Consider the following 18,940-nt stretch of genomic DNA (forward strand, 5'->3'; position numbering starts at 1 on the left):
ATAGGGTCCCTGCTGATATAATTAAGCTAATATGAGCTCATACTGGGGCTTCCCTGGTGGCTCAGTGATAAACACTCCACCTGGCAATGCAGGAGGCTAAGTTGTGACCCCTGGGATGGGAAGATCCCCTGGAGGAGGAAATGGCAACCTACTCCAGGATTCTTGCCTGGAGAACCCCCACAGACAGAGGAGCCTGGCGGGCTACAGTCCACGGGGTCACAAAGAATGGGATATGATTTAGTGACTAAACAACAGACAACAACAACAAAAGGTCATACTGGATGAGACTGGGCCCTAATCCAGTGACTGGTATACTTAAAAAGAGGGAAATTGGATAGACACATAGGGATGGAGAAGGAAATGGCAATCCACTCCAGTGTTCTTGCCTGGAGAATCCCAGGGACTGGGGAGCCTGGTGGGCTGCCATCTATGGGGTTGCACAGAGTTGGACATGACTGCAGCGACTTAGCAGCAGCAGCAGCACCAGCAGACACACAGGGAAAACGTCATGTGATAACAGAGAATGAGACTGAAGTGATGTGGCTACAAATAAAGGAATATCCAGGATTGACAGCAATGGCCAGAAGACACAAAGAGGCAGGGAAAGATTCTCCCCTAGAGCCTTAAGAGAAAGTGCAGTCCTTCGAACACCTTGATTTTGAACTTCTAGCCTCCAGAACTGAGAAAGAATAAATCTCTGTTCTTTTAAGCCACCAAGTTGGTCAGAATTTGTTACAGTATCAATAAGAAATTAATACAATAACTATCCCAAATTTGAGGAAGTTTGAACTATCATAGATTTCAAATGTTGTACAACTGTATCAAGTGACTTGTTATTTGATGTTATCTTTTTCAGTCACTAGGCTGCTCCCAAAAGGCAAAAGAAAAGCATGGTTTAGAAAACTCTTTTGAGGTTTATTTATTATTTTTGATACTGTTATCTCATTAAGGCACAATTATATTAAGGAAAAACAGTTCCTGGAAATAAAATGTCACTGTTTTACGAAGGGGTCATACTTTTATTATATATCGTCTCAATATGTTTTAACAACTTTAAAAGTGCTGTTGGATTATATGGGAACAGATTTTTCTTCTGCAAACGGTAAATGGCACCTTGTAGCTCTTCAAAGCACTTTACTGTTCTGTGAGATATTCCCACTTCAGAAGCAGTGTTATTTGGGTTATTTGGGGCTATGTCACAATAAACAGAGAACAGGGTATTAGATTCTTCGGTAACCAGAGGCCTTGACTGAGACTCTGGGCCAAGTTCTTTTTTATCCCCACTTGCTCCAAATGTGTCCTGAGTTTTCTTCATTGCTTCTTGGTGTGAAGACGTTAGCCTGCTGTTTACTAAACACAGGCTTGTGGATCCTTCTTCAGAATCATCAGAGCTGTCATAATCTACCAGACTTTGAGAAGCTCCTGGGGTAGAAAGACAATTAGCCTGGAGCTTGGTGTGGGCCTTCTCCAACGTTATACCGTGGTTCAGTGGTTCAGAAGAAGCAGCAGAAGCCCAGGAGACCCAAGAATGAGCATCTGTGTGACTACCAACAACAACCAAAGGACTAGCTTCTGTTGCGCTGCTTTTTCTACCTTGGATAAGTGAGGAGATACAACAAATATGTATGTTATCTTTAGATGCAGTTACATCAAAATAGTTGCAAATGGTGAAAAAATTATCCCAGTCTTTTTGCAATAATTTTAAGTATCTAACAAAATATTCAAGAAAACAAGTTTCTGATGAAATCAAAAAATCAAGAAGAACAGTAGAATCAAATCCTATATTTTTTAATAAAAATAAAAAAATACAGTGGGGATTATAGCCATTTTCATGTGTGTGATGGTTCCACATTTCTTTTTCTTGGGTCAAGCTTTCAGTAGCTTCACATTCTCTGAAAATAACAGACACTCCAGATTAATGACTCTTTATAAATATGTTTTGACAGATATAATTCACATACCATAAATTCTGCCAGATTATTTTTTAATCTATGCATTATTTAAAAAAGAAAAAAATTCAAAACAATCTCTTTCTCTACAAACTCTATACAAACCTGATCCAATAAAATAAATAATATCCTTTGACTTTGGTAGTTCTAGTTTTTATCTGTCCAACAAACGTCCTCTGTCTTCCTGTCTATTGACATCAGAGTCTCTTATTCCTACAGGTAACTAATTCCACATGGTAAGGTGGGAATTAACCTCTTTCCTTTCCTTCCACACTTGTCTCAGCAGGGGTGGGCATGTGACCCAGGCTAACTAATCAGAGTACCCATGGTCCTAGCCACCATGATTCCAACATGAATCTGTGACCCATGCAGGTTAATCAGACCTCCTCTGGGATTTCTGCTGGCACTATTAAAGATCTTAACTGTAAGGCTGCTGTAAGTCTGGCACTGCTGGTGGCCCTGCCTGAGAATGAATTCAAAGCTATGAGACAGAAACAAAGAGAAATAATCAGCGACATGATTTAAGTCATGCATAGTTACACCTGATGCTAAACTTGATTCCTTGGAATTCCCAGGAAGTAAATTCCTTTTTTGGCTTAGACTAGTTTATATTGATTTCTATCATTTACAATTAATCTTAACCAATTCAGTTACATTAAAAAAATACATATGACATGAGCACAGGCCTCTGTGATCACACAAAATTCAAGAAAATTAGAAATTCACATTCAAAATGAATTTACTTCAGAAGCTTCCTCTTTCCTGAGGCATAAGGAGTCAGCTTTGAATATGGCTATATATTCTTCAAGGCATGTGTAGTCAGACTGAATTTGTATTTGACCGTTTCTGACCTAATTTAAATCACATGCATGCATTCTGTATTCCTGATTAGAACCTTTTGAAAATTGGCCCCAAACACTTACAGTCTGAAAGCAGGCATTGCCAGAAGTGTCAGAACACAAGTAAGAACTGGCAGCACAACACCACCCCGACAACCATTAGTAAGAAATCCCTTTCTCTGAAGCCAAGAAAGAAATGGAAATAAAGCAAATACTTTACGGTTTTAATAGAGCAGAAGCAGAAATACTGTAAAAGGTCATCAGTTATTAACTTCATAACCAATTACAGACATTTGCCATAAGATATGACCCAAGTACAGATCTTTTAATAAACAGAAATAGGATCAGTATAAAATGTCATCAGTAACATAACTTTATAATCAATTTCAGATATCTGCCTCAAGATGATATCAGTACCAATTCAACTGTATATTAAAAGTTCCTTTGATTACTTACAAGTTTGAATTCAGCTTTACAAAGGCAAAAATCACCTTACACAAGTTCAATACAGACAAGTTAGTCTTAAGGGTGAAAAGAGTTTCAAATGTCAATTAAATTATGACTTAGACAATGGTATTAACTTATTCTTGATCACACAGGTAAAGCAAAGATGGAGACTCAGCCAGAATCCATATTGTCTAATCTCAGTTTAGTTCTAATTCCTAGATCTGCTTAGCCATTCAAGTTTTCATAATGAGAACTCAAATGTAATCTATTTTCATGTAGGGCAGTGTTAAAGGAATTGGAACTTATAAGGAAACCACAAGATTGTGAGGGATTTTTTCCCCTAACGATGGAAAGTAAATTGTATGTCCAATACATTATTAAAAATGTTTTCTGCTTTCCTGGCCATGTTAGTTAGTATAATTACTTTAAAATATACAAACCTGGTCAACTTCAGGTAGATGCCCAGCGATGCTTTGGCAGCCTCCAGCATGTCATCGTCTTGTTCTATGAAGACCCTAGACAACCACTCACAGAGATTGTGTGATTGCAGACAGGGCTGAAGGTGAGGCTTTAAGAAGGTCAGTAACTCAGACATGAACCTCTGGTAATCAACTTCAAAACATGAAAAATTTAAAGAGAAAACAACAGTTTATGAATGCATTTATAATAACTTACCTATTCACATACATTTATAACATCTAGAGTACTTTAATGGAGAAGGCAATGGCACCCCACTCCAGTACTTTTGCCTGGAAAATCCCATGGACGGAGGAGCCTGGTAGGCTGCAGTCCATGGGGTCGCTAGAGTCGGACACGACTGAGTGACTTCACTTTCACTTTTCACTTTCATGCATTGGAGAAGGAAATGGCAACCCACTCCAGTGTTCTTGCCTGGAGAATCCCAGGGACGGGGGAGTCTGGTGGGCTGCTGTCTCTGGGGTCGCACAGAGTCGGACACGACTGAAGCGACTTAGCAGCAGCAGCAGCAGAGTACTTTAAAATGCATTATCATAATTCACACATTCAAAAGTTTGAGTTAGGGATTATCTCTACTCTGTATATTAGGAAATTGAACTTCAGAGAAAAAAAAAAGACCCACTTGGTAGGATATAGTTAAAATATGTAGCCAGATCATCTATTTGCCACAGTGTCGAATAGCTAGTATCTCTGAGAAATAAAAGTTACATGAATTCTTGCTGCTGCTGCTGCTGCTGCTGCTAAGTCACTTCAGTCGTGTCCGACTCTGTGCGACCCCAGAGACAGCAGCCCATCAGGCTTCCCCATCCCTGGGATTCTCCAGGCAAGAACACTGGAGTGGGTTGCCATTTCCTTCTCCAATGCATGAAAGTGAAAAGTGAAAGTGAAGTCGCTCAGTCGTGTCCGACTCTAGTGACCCCATGGACTGCAGCCTACCAGGCTCCTCCGTCCATGGGATTTTCCAAGCAAAAGTACTGGAGTAGGGTGCTATCGCCTTCTCCGGAATTCTTGCTAAAAACATATAAATGAATTCTTGCTAAAAACATATAAATGAACAGTAGAACAGAAATTGCTTCACTGGATGCCACAGTGTTTGTACTAGAGGCAACAATACAACCAAACAAAAATAATTTGCCTTCAAAATACCAGCATAAAAAATTTTTGTTTGTTTAAAGTTTTTTAAAGCACTTTAAGAAAGTACTACTATTAAGCACAAAAGTCAAAAAGGTTTTGAGGCGTTTTAACTGCAATTTAAAACTCTTGATTTATGTAACCAACGCCATCTAGTGTTGTAAATGACAACTGCACAGGATTATACCCTACATTAGTTTAATTCAACTCCTAATTATCAAAACTCTGTATTAGTAGATATACCAATTTTGTGAAGGAAAATATGAATAATATACCACAAGTATCTGAACATGAATTGACTAACATTGCTTACTTTTCAGAGACTCAACAATCTTTTTCTTTTAACTACAGTTATTAACTACGCTATGCAAATTCAGTTTAGCACACAAAACTGAAACTTTTTAAAAGACAATTCTAGCTTTTTATCTTTATTGGAAGAAAATTTAATAAATTATAACTAGAATAAGATACAACTTAAGTTAGTGAAATTACAATCCTGAGCTTTGATAATTAGGAATAATTTTACTTCTGTATATAATTATCCATTACTTTACATACAAAAGGCATTCAGAAAGTTACCTTTCATTTCATTTGCTGAAGCACAATTTTGAAACTTGATTTCTAAGGATCTTATGATAAGTAAGCTCAATGCTCTAAGAATCACATGATCTGGACCAGGGGCACGCTCATATCCAGCTAGGACTTCACCACCTCCAAAGCAGGAACGTTTTCCACAGACAGACAACGTCCTCAACAAACCCAAATTCACAGCTTGCAGAACAGCACTGGCCAAAGCTAACAGGTCCACGTCCAAAGGATTATCTGGTGGCATGAAGGCAGGGACAGATCCCCGACAAAGGTCTTCACCCACTTTGCACAGAAGGCACTTTTTGATGAAGATGATCAACTTCCTTTTGACAAAAGCCTGAATAGGCCAGGTAATAACATCAAGCACACAAGAAGGTTTCAAAAATAAAATCCTCTGGCAAGTGAAATGTAACTTCAGGTAGATTCTGGAGGCTATAAGAAGTTCAAGCAATTCCAGGAAACATATCAAACTGTTTATTAGTTTAGAAGCATCTTGGTGGTTTTCAAAATGCTGAGAAAATAAGGAATTGTAAAAGACTTCAAAAAGAGTGTCAAAAGGAGTCAGGAACTGTTTTAGAATTTCTGCAATTATAAAAATAGTAATTATAAGCAAGAGGAAAAACAAAGTTTTCTTAAAACACAATTTTACAATTCAATTTTTAAAATCATCATCACTTCGTAAGGCGAAAAAATGGTTTGGATTATTCACCTCTAACACAAACAAATGAAGATAAACATGCCAACAGCTAATAATCACGGCTAATATCCATTTTACAAACATCAGTAACATCAGACTATGCAAAGGACATACAAAAATGGAAAGCTTTAATTTCAATTTTTAACAATAGTGAAAAGAAAGTGAAGTCGCTCAGTCTTGTCCGACTCTTTGCGACCCCATGGACTATAGCTTTCCAGGTTCCTCCGTCCATGGGATTTTCCAGGTGAGAACACTGGAGTGGGTTGCTATTTCTTTCTTCAGGAGATCTTCCTGACCCAGGGATTGACCCAGGTCTCCCACATTGTAGGCAGATGCTTTATCATCTGAGCCACCAGGGAAACCCAGTAATAGTGAAGTTTTATATTTTTCCTTTTAAAAAGGTATCCTCAATCAAATACTATGGGGCATGGTTTTTTAGTTTTTCATACTTCAAAACAATTAGAGGTTGTAAAATAAGTTTTACTCATAAAAATATAATGCTCCCTGGGAACAAGACAACGACAATTGTTTATTGGGGAACATAGTTCATACCTGTTTTTTGTGAAGATGTATCTTTAAAGATTTCTTTAATTACAAAGGTAAGTATCCAGAGGCAGTATACTACTTTATTACTTTCAGAATATTCAGAAATATTTTTTTGGCAAAAAGAAATCCAGGAATTACTCAATGTTATCTATAAGTGAGAAAAAAATTTTTAAGTAGTAAGTTGTAATACAACATTTTATTTGCCATTACAAATTATCTATTAAATACACAATTCTACACAACATTGTTTACTTCGTTCCAAAAAAAAAAGTATAATATTTGCTAAAACAAGGACATAAATATCCCAGTATTCCTTAAGTCAAGAAATTTAATACACCATAGAAATAAAAAACTAAGAACATTAAATATTAGCAGTGGTTATTATCTCTGGTGGCTGGAATGATATGAAATTTTTATTTTGGTCTTTATACATTTTCTCTTTTTCCAAATTTTCTATTGTACATACCACCTTTTTGTATTCAGGAAAGAATGTTGTTTTAAGAAAGGAACAAGCAATTATAGCTAAAAGAAGTCAGGAAATGTTTAGATATATTTATTAACTAATTCAGAGGTAAGAGAAAAATGATTAATTTGTTCATATTTTTTCATTATGTTGAGGACCACTCTTAGAATTTATATTAAACCTATGAAAATGGTCTTAGACTCAAGCAGGGGCTCCTAAGCCTTGTTTTTGGAAGGGAAGAAGGAGGCCCACCTACTCCTTTGAGAATCTGAACAGATATGGACTCTGTGACTTGCAGTCTATCTTTTGAGTTGAGAATCTTATGTGTAATGATTTATAATGTATTTAAGACTCTAATCCTTGAAATAAGTCACCAACATATTATTCTATACTTATACTTTTGTGGATTTACACATTATGTGAGCAAATATTTTATTGATAAAAAACTGAATGCCAGAGATCAATTTTAAAGAAAATATAAAAGTAATAGTAACATAATTTGACTACTTATCTTACCTTTTCCTTCAGTTGGAAATACAGAATTAGTGCAAGACACTTTGCAGCCATGTGAGATAACAATTTTTCCGAGTTTTGGAACATACAGGTCTAAAGGCAAACAAATACATTTACCTACTGTTGCTGACTGTTTTAAAACTTTCATTTAAAAAAATCTAGATCTTAAAAAAAGAAAAAAAAAACACAAAACACAAAAAGTCAATGGGCTTACCAATTGAGATTCGATGTCAGATGATTTTAAAAGAATTTTAATTATATCTCTGTATTTCTCCTTTGCATGGAATTCAGTTTCCACAGACAATATTCTGGTTATCATCACTTTGATCACTGTTAACTGAAGGAGCATTATTTCTCGGGTACTGCTCATCAGAGAATGTCTCTGCAAACACACAGGTGCTACAGAAAAGGTAGACAAACTGACAGAGGATGGGTCCTGCTTGTCCTGAACATCGGGGGCGTCTGAGCATTCTGAGGAGGTGATTGTAGAACAATCTTGATCTGAAAATGCTGGGTTGAGATAAAAGACGTAATCATGGCTGTCATTTTCAAGTGTGGCTCCAAGAAGTACCTTCTTGTATAATTGTTCTAAAGCTTCAAAGAAAGTTTTCATTTTGATGGCCAAAATCTTTCTTAGAAGAAGGTCAACAACTCCAAATTGTAAATGTTAACCTTGGAAATGCGATGAATCTCTAAGATGTTTCTTCGGTAAAACCTAAAATAGGAAAAGTAATTTTAAAAGTGCAAGTGTTATACACGTTACAAAGGAAAGGCACCTGTTTTAATTGGAGGATAATTACTTTACAAGGTTGTGTTGGGTTCTGCTGTACAACAATGTGAATCAGCCATAAGTATACAAATATCCCCTCCCTCTTGAACCTCCTACCCCAGCCACCCTTCTAGGCCGTGTTACCTAGCAACTTCCTGCTAGCTGGCTATTTTACATTTGTTAATGTAGGTGTTCCAATGCCACTCTCTCAATTCCTCTCATCCTCTCCTTCTAACGGAAAAGCGTCTCTTTCTATTTATTTAGTCTCTCAAGTTAAAGGTAATACTGACTGCGTAATTTTTAAATATGGAAAATTGGTAATAACATTATTTTTAATGTATAAAAACAAAATGTATGTTTTTCATGTAGATTTAAGACCATAAAATTATTTTTAGTTTTATCATAGCAAAAACTTCAGCTTTCCTCTAACCTTCTTCAATGGGCTATTAGGGTTTCCCAACATTGGTGTGATTAACAGTAAGAACTGGGTAATTTTGCTTTGGTGGGCTGTCTTATGCATTGTAGGAAGTTTAGCAGCATTTCTGGCCTCTACTGATTAGATGTCAGTAGCAGGCCCTGGGGGTTAGGGGTAGGGCAAAATTGTCTAGGTTGAGAACCACTTGGCCCATAACACAAATTCATTAACTTTCACCTTCAACTTGCAGATGAAAATCTAACGTTAGAATGCTATGCTAAGTCACTTCAGTTGTGTCCGACTCTGTACAACCCCACAGACGGCAGCCCACCAGGCTCCCCCGTCCCTGGGATTCTCCAGGCAAGAACACTGGAGTGGGTTGCCATTTCCTTCTCCAATGCATGAAAGTGAAAAGTGAAAGGGAAGTTGCTCAGTCGTGTCCGACTCTTAGCGACCTCATGGATTGCAGCCTAACAGGCTCCTCTGTCCATGGGATTTTCCAAGCAAGAGTACTGGAGTGGGGTGCCATTGCCTTCTCTGTAGAATACCATGTGGCCAAATTATTATGGCTATGTGGCCAAATTATTATGGTTATGCTGATTAACTCCCAACTTAAAATTAATAACATTGTTGTTCAGTCTCTAAGTCATGTCTGACTCTTTGGGACCCCAGGATTGCAGTATGCCAGCTTCCCTGTCCTTCACCATCTCTCAGAATTTGCTTAAACTCATGTTCACTGAATCAATGATGCCATCCAACCATCTCATCCTCAGTCACCCACTTTTCCTCCTGCCTTCAATCTTTCCCAGCATCAGGGTTTTTTCCAATGAGTTGGCTCTTCTCATCAGGTGGCCAAAGTACTGGAACTTCAGCATCAGTCCTTCCTATGAATATTCAGGGTTGATTTCCTTTAGGATTAACTGGTCTGATCGCCTTGCTGTCCAAGGCACTCTCAATATTAATTTTCATAACATTAAGTTAAAAAAATTTTAATGCCATCCCAAGAAAAAGATAGGATATTAAGCAAAAGCAATCCAAACATGAGGAAACTAATTTGTATTTGTAGTTGGTTATAAACTTATATATCCTGGATGTCTCAGGCTCCTCTGACCTGATGGAGACCAGAAAGAAAGGAAAAAATCAGACATGGCTTTTAAGGAGAAAAATGGGTAAACAACTGACAGATGACTATTAGAGAAAGCATGTAGTTACTACAGAGCAGGCATGGCTAGGAAAAACTAAAGACCGTGGCGTGAGCAAGAGAGATTACTGAATAGCCTTCCAACGGAATAATGGGGCCGCTGGGAATTACCTGATCCGATGGGGCTTGGTCTTTTCACTGCCTTTGAGCTGTTTTGTTGTTGTTGCTTAGTCGCTAAGTCATGTCAGACTCTTCTGTGACCCCATGGACTGCAGCCCACCAGGCTCCTCTGTCCATGGGATCTCTAGAGCAAGAATATTGGAGTGGGTTGCCATTTCCTTTTCCAGGGTCTCTTGCTCCTGGGATCCAATCTGTGTCTCCTGCATTGGCAGGCATATTCTTTACACTATTTTACACCTTGGTAAATTATAGGTAACTAATAGCAATGCAAATAATTCTTGTTTATGGACATGCCCACAATTGTCTGGTGAAAGGGTAACCCTCCCTGTAGTGGGAAAACCCAGTTTTGCTTCCATCTGTAAACTCATTTTAATATTCCTTCTCTATATAAATTCACAGTTCATCAACTTTTAAAATGGTTGTGACATTTGGCTAGTTCTTTAATTAGTTAAATAAATTCGTTCCACCTTCATTTTATATGGGTCATGATCTTGTCCTTTTAAAATGCATCCTTTAACAAAACCCATGGAATTCTCTCCTTTAGCCTGGCCCACTGACAAACGCCCATCTTTCACCCCTTCCCTCCTCACCAGAAGCAGTCTCGGAGGGAGCGCGGTCTCCTTCACTGGGTCCCACTTTGACCACGGGCCGCTGGCCTGCCCCTGGTCTTCCGCCCTCCCTCTGCAGTGGGTTCTTCCCCTTGCTTTGTTTCAAAGGACTTCCAACCCCTGGTCACCCTTATAAGGCAAAGCTGTGCTGTTCTAGTCCTTTAGTGCAGAAATATTAAGAATCCTATAGATTTTAAAGTTATAAAACAAACTTCTATGGTGCATATCTCACACAGTTTATAAACATAAGTATGGTAATAGCAGTAACCTTGTTCCGTCTGGCAATGTTAAAACTGACCTGAGCCTTGTGCTTCCAGAAAGCAGTCATGGTTAAGAAGCGCTACACCTTCTGTGTTCCAAGGAAAGGCTGACCACTGGTGACAGGACCCACCTCCACCTTTCCTTACTGACCTCCTACTTTTATAAACTCCATATTTTCTCCTTCTTCGAGAGGTTCCCATTAATAAACATTCTCCCTGTTGCATCCCATGGACAGAGAAGCCTGGTAGGCTGCAGTCCGTGGGGTCACACAGAGTCGGACACGACTGAAGCGACTTGGCGGCGGTGGCGGCAGCTGTTGCATCAGCTTGAATAAAATCATCTCATTAATTGTCTGGTATATTTTGTCTGTCACAAAGCAGAAATTAGTTTTCACATTCTCCTTCAAAGATGAATTCCATTGTGCTTATTTTACTTTTTAGTTTAATTACAACATTTCTTCCCAACAAAACTATTGAGATTTTTATATATAAAATATTCTGTAATAATATTTCTATTCATCTTAAGTTCTTAAATTTTACCACAAGTGAGAATAAAACTGCTATTTCAACTATTTTCAACCTATAAAAAGGGCTGTTGCGAAAGGTTCAATCATTTCAACACACAAAACTAAAATGTGAATGCCAATAAATTTAGGTAAACAAACACATACTTCGAGGGGTTAGGGGTGAGAGAACTGGCTGTTTTCAATCACAGTGGGACCTAGGACCTTGATAGGAGTGGTTATGAGAAATCAGATTGAAAAATTATAAACTTGAAGATACACAGAGTCAAAATATGCTTTACAGGCAGAAGAAATCACAAAAGCATAAACTAGAGGTCACAAATGGCAGGCAGATAACGAATGAGTGAAGATAGTAGGTGCTAGGCGGCTCCTACTCTCTCATAAACATTTCCTGATTTTAGTGTCTTTTAGGACATTAACACTGGCCAAACAAAATTGCATTGAAACAAATGTCTATGGTAGCCCATTGAGAATTGAGAATTGTAGCTGTTTTCAAGCAATTATACCACTAACAGCAAGGAAGGACAAATCCTGAAAAAACAAGCTAGGGGATTAAGCAACCAAACTTTTTTTCTGGAATGGTTGTTACAAGATGGGGATATCTCAAGCTGCATTACCGTATTGGCCTGGAGAAAGGCATACCCCTCAAACACCAGGCTCTTCAGAGATTCCAATAAAGCAAAGTATCTGAGAAAAAACGCTTAGAATGCTTACAGGCTGTGGATCCAGTTATCCTGGATAAATGACAAGAGATCTGCATAGTCTTGAAAGGACACAAATGTTAGGAGGGACCTAATTAGGACAAGTGAATGAGTGGTGCTTTTTGGAGTTTTTTCCAGAAAACACCTCGTGGCAGAGAAGCGTGAACTCCCATATTAGGGGGCTAAGGGCATGCCCATTACAAGCACAAAATTTGCTTAAAGTCTCTCTTGTACTGTTTAAATACTATAAACTACTTGAATTTTATAGTCAAATCTTAATAGTACTATGTTAGTCTTAATATAAAAAAGACAGTCCCCCCAATTTTCAAATAAAAATGATGGTCCCCAACCATCCTCACACAAAATCAATGATTTAGGGATCAGATCAGATCAGATCAGTCGCTCAGTCGTGTCTGACTCTTTGCAACCCCATGAATCACAGCACGCCAGCTAGGCCTCCCTGTCCATCACCAACTCCCGGAGTTCACTCAGACTCACGTCCATGGCGTCAGTGATGCCACCCAGCCATCTCATCCTCTGTCGTCCCCTTCTCCTTCTGCCCCCAATCCCTCCCAGCATCAGAGTCTTTTCCAATGAGTCAACTCTTCGCATGAGGTGGCCAAAGTACTGGAGCTTCAGCTTCAGCATCATTCCTTCCAAAGAAATCCCAGGGCTGATCTCCTTAAGAATGGACTGGTTGGATCTCCTTGCAGTCCAAGGGACTCTCAAGAGTCTTCTCCAATACCACAGTACAAAAGCATCAATTCTTAGGAGCTCAGCCTTCTTCACAGTCCAACTCTCACATCCATACATGACCACAGGAAAAACCATAGCCTTGACTAGACGAACCTTTGTTGGCAAAGTAATGTCTCTGCTTTTCAATATGCTATCTAGGTTGGTCATAACTTTCCTTCCAAGGAGTAAGTGTCTTTTAATTTCATGGCTGCAGTCACCATCTGCAGTGATTTTAGAGCCCAGAAAAATAAAGTCTGACACTGTTTCCACTGTTTCCCCATCTATTTCCCATGAAGTGATGGGACCGGATGCCATGATCTTCGTTTTCTGAATGTTGAGCTTTAAGCCAACTTTTTCACTCTCCACTTTCACTTTCATCAAGAGGCTTTTTAGTTCCTCTTCACTTTCTGCCATAAGGGTGGTGTCATTTGCGTATCTCAGGTTATTGATATTTCTCCGGGCAATCTTGATTCCAGCTTGTGTTTCTTCCAGTCCAGCGTTTCTCATGATGTACTCTGCATAGAAGTTAAATAAACAGGGTGACAATATACAGCCTTGACGTACTCCTTTTCCTATTTGGAACCAGTCTGTTGTTCCATGTCCAGTTCTAACTGTTGCTTCCTGACCTGCATACAAATTTCTCAAGAGGCAGATCAGGTGGTCTGGTATTCCCATCTCTTTCAGAATTTTCCACAGTTTATTGTGATCCACACAGTCAAAGGCTTTGGCATAGTCCATAAGCAGAAATAGATGTTTTTCTGGAACTCTCTTGCTTTTTCCATGATCCAGCAGATGTTGGCAATTTGATCTCTGGTTCCTCTGCCTTTTCTAAAACCAGCTTGAACATCAGGAAGTTCACGGTTCACGTATTGCTGAAGCCTGGTTTGGAGAATTTTGAGCATTACTTTGCTAGCGTGTGAGATGAGTGCAATTGTGCGGTAGTTTCAGCATTCTTTGGCATTGCCTTTCTTTGGGGTTGGAATGAAAACTGACCTTTTCCAGTCCTGTGGCCACTGTTGAGTTTTCCAAATTTGCTGGCATATTGAGTGCAGCACTTTCACAGCATCATCTTTCAGGATTTGGAATAGCTCAACTGGAATTCCATCACCTCCACTAGCTTTGTTCATAGTGATGCTTTCTAAGGCCCCCTTGACTTCACATTCCAGGATATCTGGTTCTAGGTCAGTGATCACACCATCGTGATGATCTGGGTCATGAAGAACTTTTTTGTACACTTCTGTGTATTCTTGCCATCTCTTCTTAATATCTTCTACTTGTGTTAGGTCCATACCATTTCTGTCCTTTATCGAGCCCATCTTTGCATGAAATGTTCCTTTGGTATCTCTGATTTTCTTGAAGAGATCTCTAGTCTTTCCCATTCTGTTGTTTTCCTCTATTTCTTTGCATTGATCGCTGAAGAAGGCTTTCTTATCTCTTCTTGCTATTCTTTGGAACTCTGCATTCAGATGTTTATATCTTTCCTTTTCTCCTTTGCTTTTCGCTTCTCTTCTTTTCACAGCTGTTTGTAAGGCCTCCCCAGACAGTCATTTTGCTTTTTTGCATTTCTTTTCCATAGGGGTGGTCTTGATCCCTGTCTCCTGTACAATGTCACGAAACCCATTCCATAGTTCATCAGGCACTCTATCTATCAGATCTAGGCCCTTAAATCTATTTCTCACTCCCACTGTATAATCATAAGGGATTTTATTTAGGTCATACCTGAATGGTCTAGTGGTTTTTCCTACTTTCTTCAATTTAAGTCTGAATTTGGCAATAAGGAGTTCATGGTCTGAGCCACAGTCAGCTCCTGGTCTTGTTTTTGCTGACTGTATAGAGCTTCTCCATCTTTGGCTGCAAAGAATATAATCAATCTGATTTCGATGTTGACCATCTGGTGATGTCCATGTATAGAGTCTTCTCTTGTGTTGTTGGAAGAGGGTGTTTGCTATGACCAGTGCATTCTTTTGGCAAAACTCTATTATGCTTCATTCCGTATTCCAAAGCCAAATTTGCCTGTTATTCAGGTGTTTCTTGACTTCCTACTTTTGCATTCCAGTCCCCTATAATGCAAAGGATATCTTTTTTGGGTATTAGTTCTAAAAGGTCTTGTAGGTCTTCATAGAACCGTTCAACTTCAACTTCTTCAGCGTTACTGGTTGGGGCACAGACTTGGATTACTGTGATATTGAACAGTTTGCCTTGGAAAAGAACAGAGATCATTCTGTTGTTTTCGAGACTGCATCCAAGTACTGTATTTCAGACTCTTTTGTTGACCATGATGGCTACTCCATTTCTCCTGAGGGATTCCTGCCCACAGTAGTACATATAATGGTCATCTGAGTTAAATTCACCTATTCCAGTCCATTTCAGTTCACTGATTCCTAGAATGTCGACATTCACTCTTGCCATCTCTTGTTTGACCACTTCCAATTTGCCTTGATTCATGGACCTGACATTCCAGGTTCCTATGCAATATTGCTCTTTACAGCATCGGACCTTGCTTCTATCACCAGGCACATCCACAACTGGGTATTGTTTTTGCTTTGGCTCCATCCCTTCATTCTTTCTGGAGTTATTTCTCCACTGATCTCCAGTAGCATATTGGGCACCTACTGACCTGGGAGTTTCTCTTTCAGTATCTTATCATTTTGCCTTTTCATACTGTTCATGGGGTTCTCAAGGCAAGAATACTGAAGTGGTTTGCCATTCCCTTCTCCAGTGGACCACATTCTGTCAGATCTCTCCACCATGACCCACCCATCTTGGGTTGCCCCATGGGCATGGCTTAGTTTCATTGAGTTAGACAAGGCTGTGGTCCCAGTGTGATTAGATTGACTAGTTTTCTGTGAATATGGTTTCAGTGTGTTTGCCCTCTGAGGCCCCCTTGCAACACCTACCATCTTACTTGGGTTTCTCTTACCTTGGGCGTGGGGTATCTCTTCACGGCTGCTCCAGCAAAGCTCAGCCAATGCTCCTTACCTTGGACGAGGGGTATCTCCTCACCGCTGCCCTTCCTGACCTTCAACGTGGGATAGCTTCTCTAGGCCCTCCAGTGCCCGCACAGCCACAGCTGTTAGGTCCATACCATTTCTGTCGATAAAGGACAGAAATGGTATGGACCTAACAGAAGCAGAAGATATTAAGAAGAGATGGCAAGAATACACAGAAGAACTGTACAAAAAAGATCTTCACGACCCAGATAATCATGATGGTGTGATCACTGACCTAGAGCCAGACATCCTGGAATGTGAAGTCAAGGGGGCCTTAGAAAGCATCACTACGAACAAAGCTAGTGGAGGTGATGGAATTCCAGTTGAGCTATTCCAAATCCTGAAAGATGATGCTGTGAAAGTGCTGCACTCAATATGCCAACAAATTTGGAAAACTCAACAGTGGCCACAGGACTGGAAAAGGTCAGTTTTCTGAATGTTGAGCTTTAAGCCAACTTTTTCACTCTCCACTTTCACTTTCATCAAGAGGCTTTTTAGTTCCTCTTCACTTTCTGCCATAAGGGTGGTGTCATTTGCGTATCTCAGGTTATTGATATTTCTCCGGGCAATCTTGATTCCAGCTTGTGCTGAAACCCCAGTACTTTGGCCACCTCAGGCAAAGAGTTGACTCATTGGAAAAGACTCTGATGCTGGGAGGGATTGGGGGCAGGAGGAGAAGGGGACGACAGAGGATGAGATAGCTGGATGGCATCACTGACTCGATGGACGTGAGTCTGAGTGAACTCCGGGAGTTGGTGATGGACAGGGAGGCCTGGCGTGCTGCGATTCAAGGGGTCGCAAAGAGTTGGACGTGACTGAGCAACTGATCATCTGATCTGAATGAGGGATGCTGATAATGAGGGAGACTATATATGTGTGCAGGCAGAAGATATAGGGGAAACCCCTGTACCTTTCTCCCAATCTTGCTGTGAACCTAAAACTGTTCTAAAAAATACACAGTCTTTAAAACAAAACAAAAACTAAGTATGCAACTACTATATGATCCAGTAATCACACACTTGGGCACTTATTCCAGGAAAATAAAGACCTATAGTCACAGAAATACCTGTATGTGAAAGTTCATAGTAGGTTTACTCACAGCAGAAAACTAGAGACAATCCAGATGCCCTTCAATGGATGAACAGTTAACTATGAATGATGAATAGTTAACTATAAATGGATGAATAAATAACTATGGTATATTCATACTACTCAGTAATAAGAAGGAAAGAACTACAGACACATGCAATGATTTGGATGACCCTTAAGGGGATCATGCTGAGGAAAAAGTCCATGTCAAAAGGCTGCATACTGTACAGTTCAATCTTGAAACGCCCAGAACTAGAGCATTGGAGAGATCAGTAGTTGCCAGAGGTCAGGAAGGATCGTTTCCACTTGGTGAGCAGGGTTGTAAAGGCCCTATGATAATAGCTGATGGGGAACATGCTAATCTATCTATGTGACAAAACTGCACTGAACTAAATATACACACACAGAAATGAACACAGGCAAAAGGAGAGTCCAATTAGGAGCAGTACACTGGTTGTATCAATATCAATCCTGGTTGTGGTACGGTTCCAATTTTGAAGACACTACCATTGGAGGGTACACAAGATCTCTCTTCATTATTTCTTACAATTTCAAGTGAATTTACAATGAGCTCAGATTAAAGCTAAATTAAAAAAAAATAACTTGGCTATAGACATCAGCCTTCTGATCCTTAGCAACAATATGCATAGGACTTCATTAATATCAAGGAATTAATATAAATACTAAAATATAAACATAAACATATTAGGGCTTCCCTGGTGGCTCAGATAGTAAAGAATCCACCTGCAATGCAGGAGACCTGGTTCTGATCCCTGGGAAGATCCCTGGGAGAAGGGAATGGCTACCCACTCCAGTATTCTTGTCTGGAGAATTCCATGGACAGAGGAGACTGGTGTGTTACAGTCCATGGGTTGCAAAGAGTCAAACAAGACTGAGCAACTAACACTTTGGGCTTTTCAGGTAGCACTAGAGGTGAAGAACCTGCCTGGCAATGAAAGAGATAACCCAATGGTCTGATCACTCACCTAGAGCCAGACATCCTGGAGTCCGAAGTCAAGTGGGCCTTAGGAAGCAAAACTATGAACAAAAACAGTGGAGGTGATGAAATTCCAGCTGAGCTATTTCAAATCCTGAAAGATGATGCTGTGAAAGTGCTGCACTCAATATGCCAGCAAATTTGGAAAACTCAGCAGTGGCCACAGGACTGGAAAAGGTCAGTTTTCATTCCAATCCCAAAGAAAGGTAATGACAATGAATGTTCAAACTACTGCACAACTGCACTCATTTCACATGCTAGTAAAGTAATGCTCAAATTCTCCAAGCTAGGCTTCAACAGTATGTGAACAGAGAACTTCCAGATGTTCAAGCTGGTTTTAGAAAAGGCAGAGGAACCAGAGATCAAATTGCCAACATCCACTGGATCGTAGAAAAAGCAAGAGAATTCCAGAAAAACATCTGCTTCATTGACTATGCTAAAGCCTTTGTGTGGATCAAAACAAACTGTGGAAAATTCTTAAAAGACATAGGAATACCAGACCACCTTATCTGCCTCCTGAGATATCTGTATGCAAGTCAAGAAGCAATAGTTAGAACTGAACATGGAACAATAGATTGGTTCAAACTTGGGAAAAGAGAACATCAAGGCTGTATATTGTCACCCTGCTTATTTAACTTACATGCAGAGTACATCATGAGAAATGCTGGGCTGGATGAAGCACAAGCTGGAATCAGATTGCTGGGAGAGATATCAATAACCTCAGATATGCAGATGACACCACCCTTAAAGCAGAAAGCGAAGAACTAAAGAGCCTCTTGATGAAAGTTAAAAAGAAGAGTGAAAAAGTTGGCTTCAAACCCAACATTCAAAAAACTAAGATCATGGCATCTGGTCCCATCACTTCATGGTAAATAGATGGG

General features: G+C 39.6%; 1 protein-coding gene across 5 annotated transcripts in view; it reads right to left on the reverse strand.

Moving 5' to 3' along the window:
* Positions 1-894: 894 nt before the first annotated feature.
* LINS1 (lines homolog 1) overlaps positions 895-18,940 on the reverse strand; it is a 32,562-nt gene continuing 14,516 nt past the window's right edge. For 3 of the 5 annotated variants that reach the window (XM_006053758.4, XM_006053759.4, XM_006053757.4), the window contains exons 2-7: positions 7,865-8,365; positions 7,654-7,743; positions 6,681-6,822; positions 5,423-6,013; positions 3,676-3,847; positions 895-1,892 (exon numbers count right to left, since the gene is read on the reverse strand). In XM_006053758.4, the coding sequence (XP_006053820.2) occupies positions 1,001-1,892; positions 3,676-3,847; positions 5,423-6,013; positions 6,681-6,822; positions 7,654-7,743; positions 7,865-8,263 (2,286 nt within the window). In that variant the 5' untranslated portion in view covers positions 8,264-8,365 and the 3' untranslated portion in view covers positions 895-1,000. Of the gene's footprint in view, positions 1,893-3,675; positions 3,848-5,422; positions 6,014-6,680; positions 6,823-7,653; positions 7,744-7,864; positions 8,366-10,146; positions 11,169-18,940 lie in introns of those variants that run through there. The other 2 variants (XM_006053761.4, XM_044933125.2) reach the window with 2 other exon arrangements.

The sequence above is a fragment of the Bubalus bubalis genome, chromosome 20, assembly GCF_019923935.1.
Source record: "Bubalus bubalis isolate 160015118507 breed Murrah chromosome 20, NDDB_SH_1, whole genome shotgun sequence".
Taxonomy (NCBI): Eukaryota; Metazoa; Chordata; class Mammalia; order Artiodactyla; family Bovidae; genus Bubalus; species Bubalus bubalis.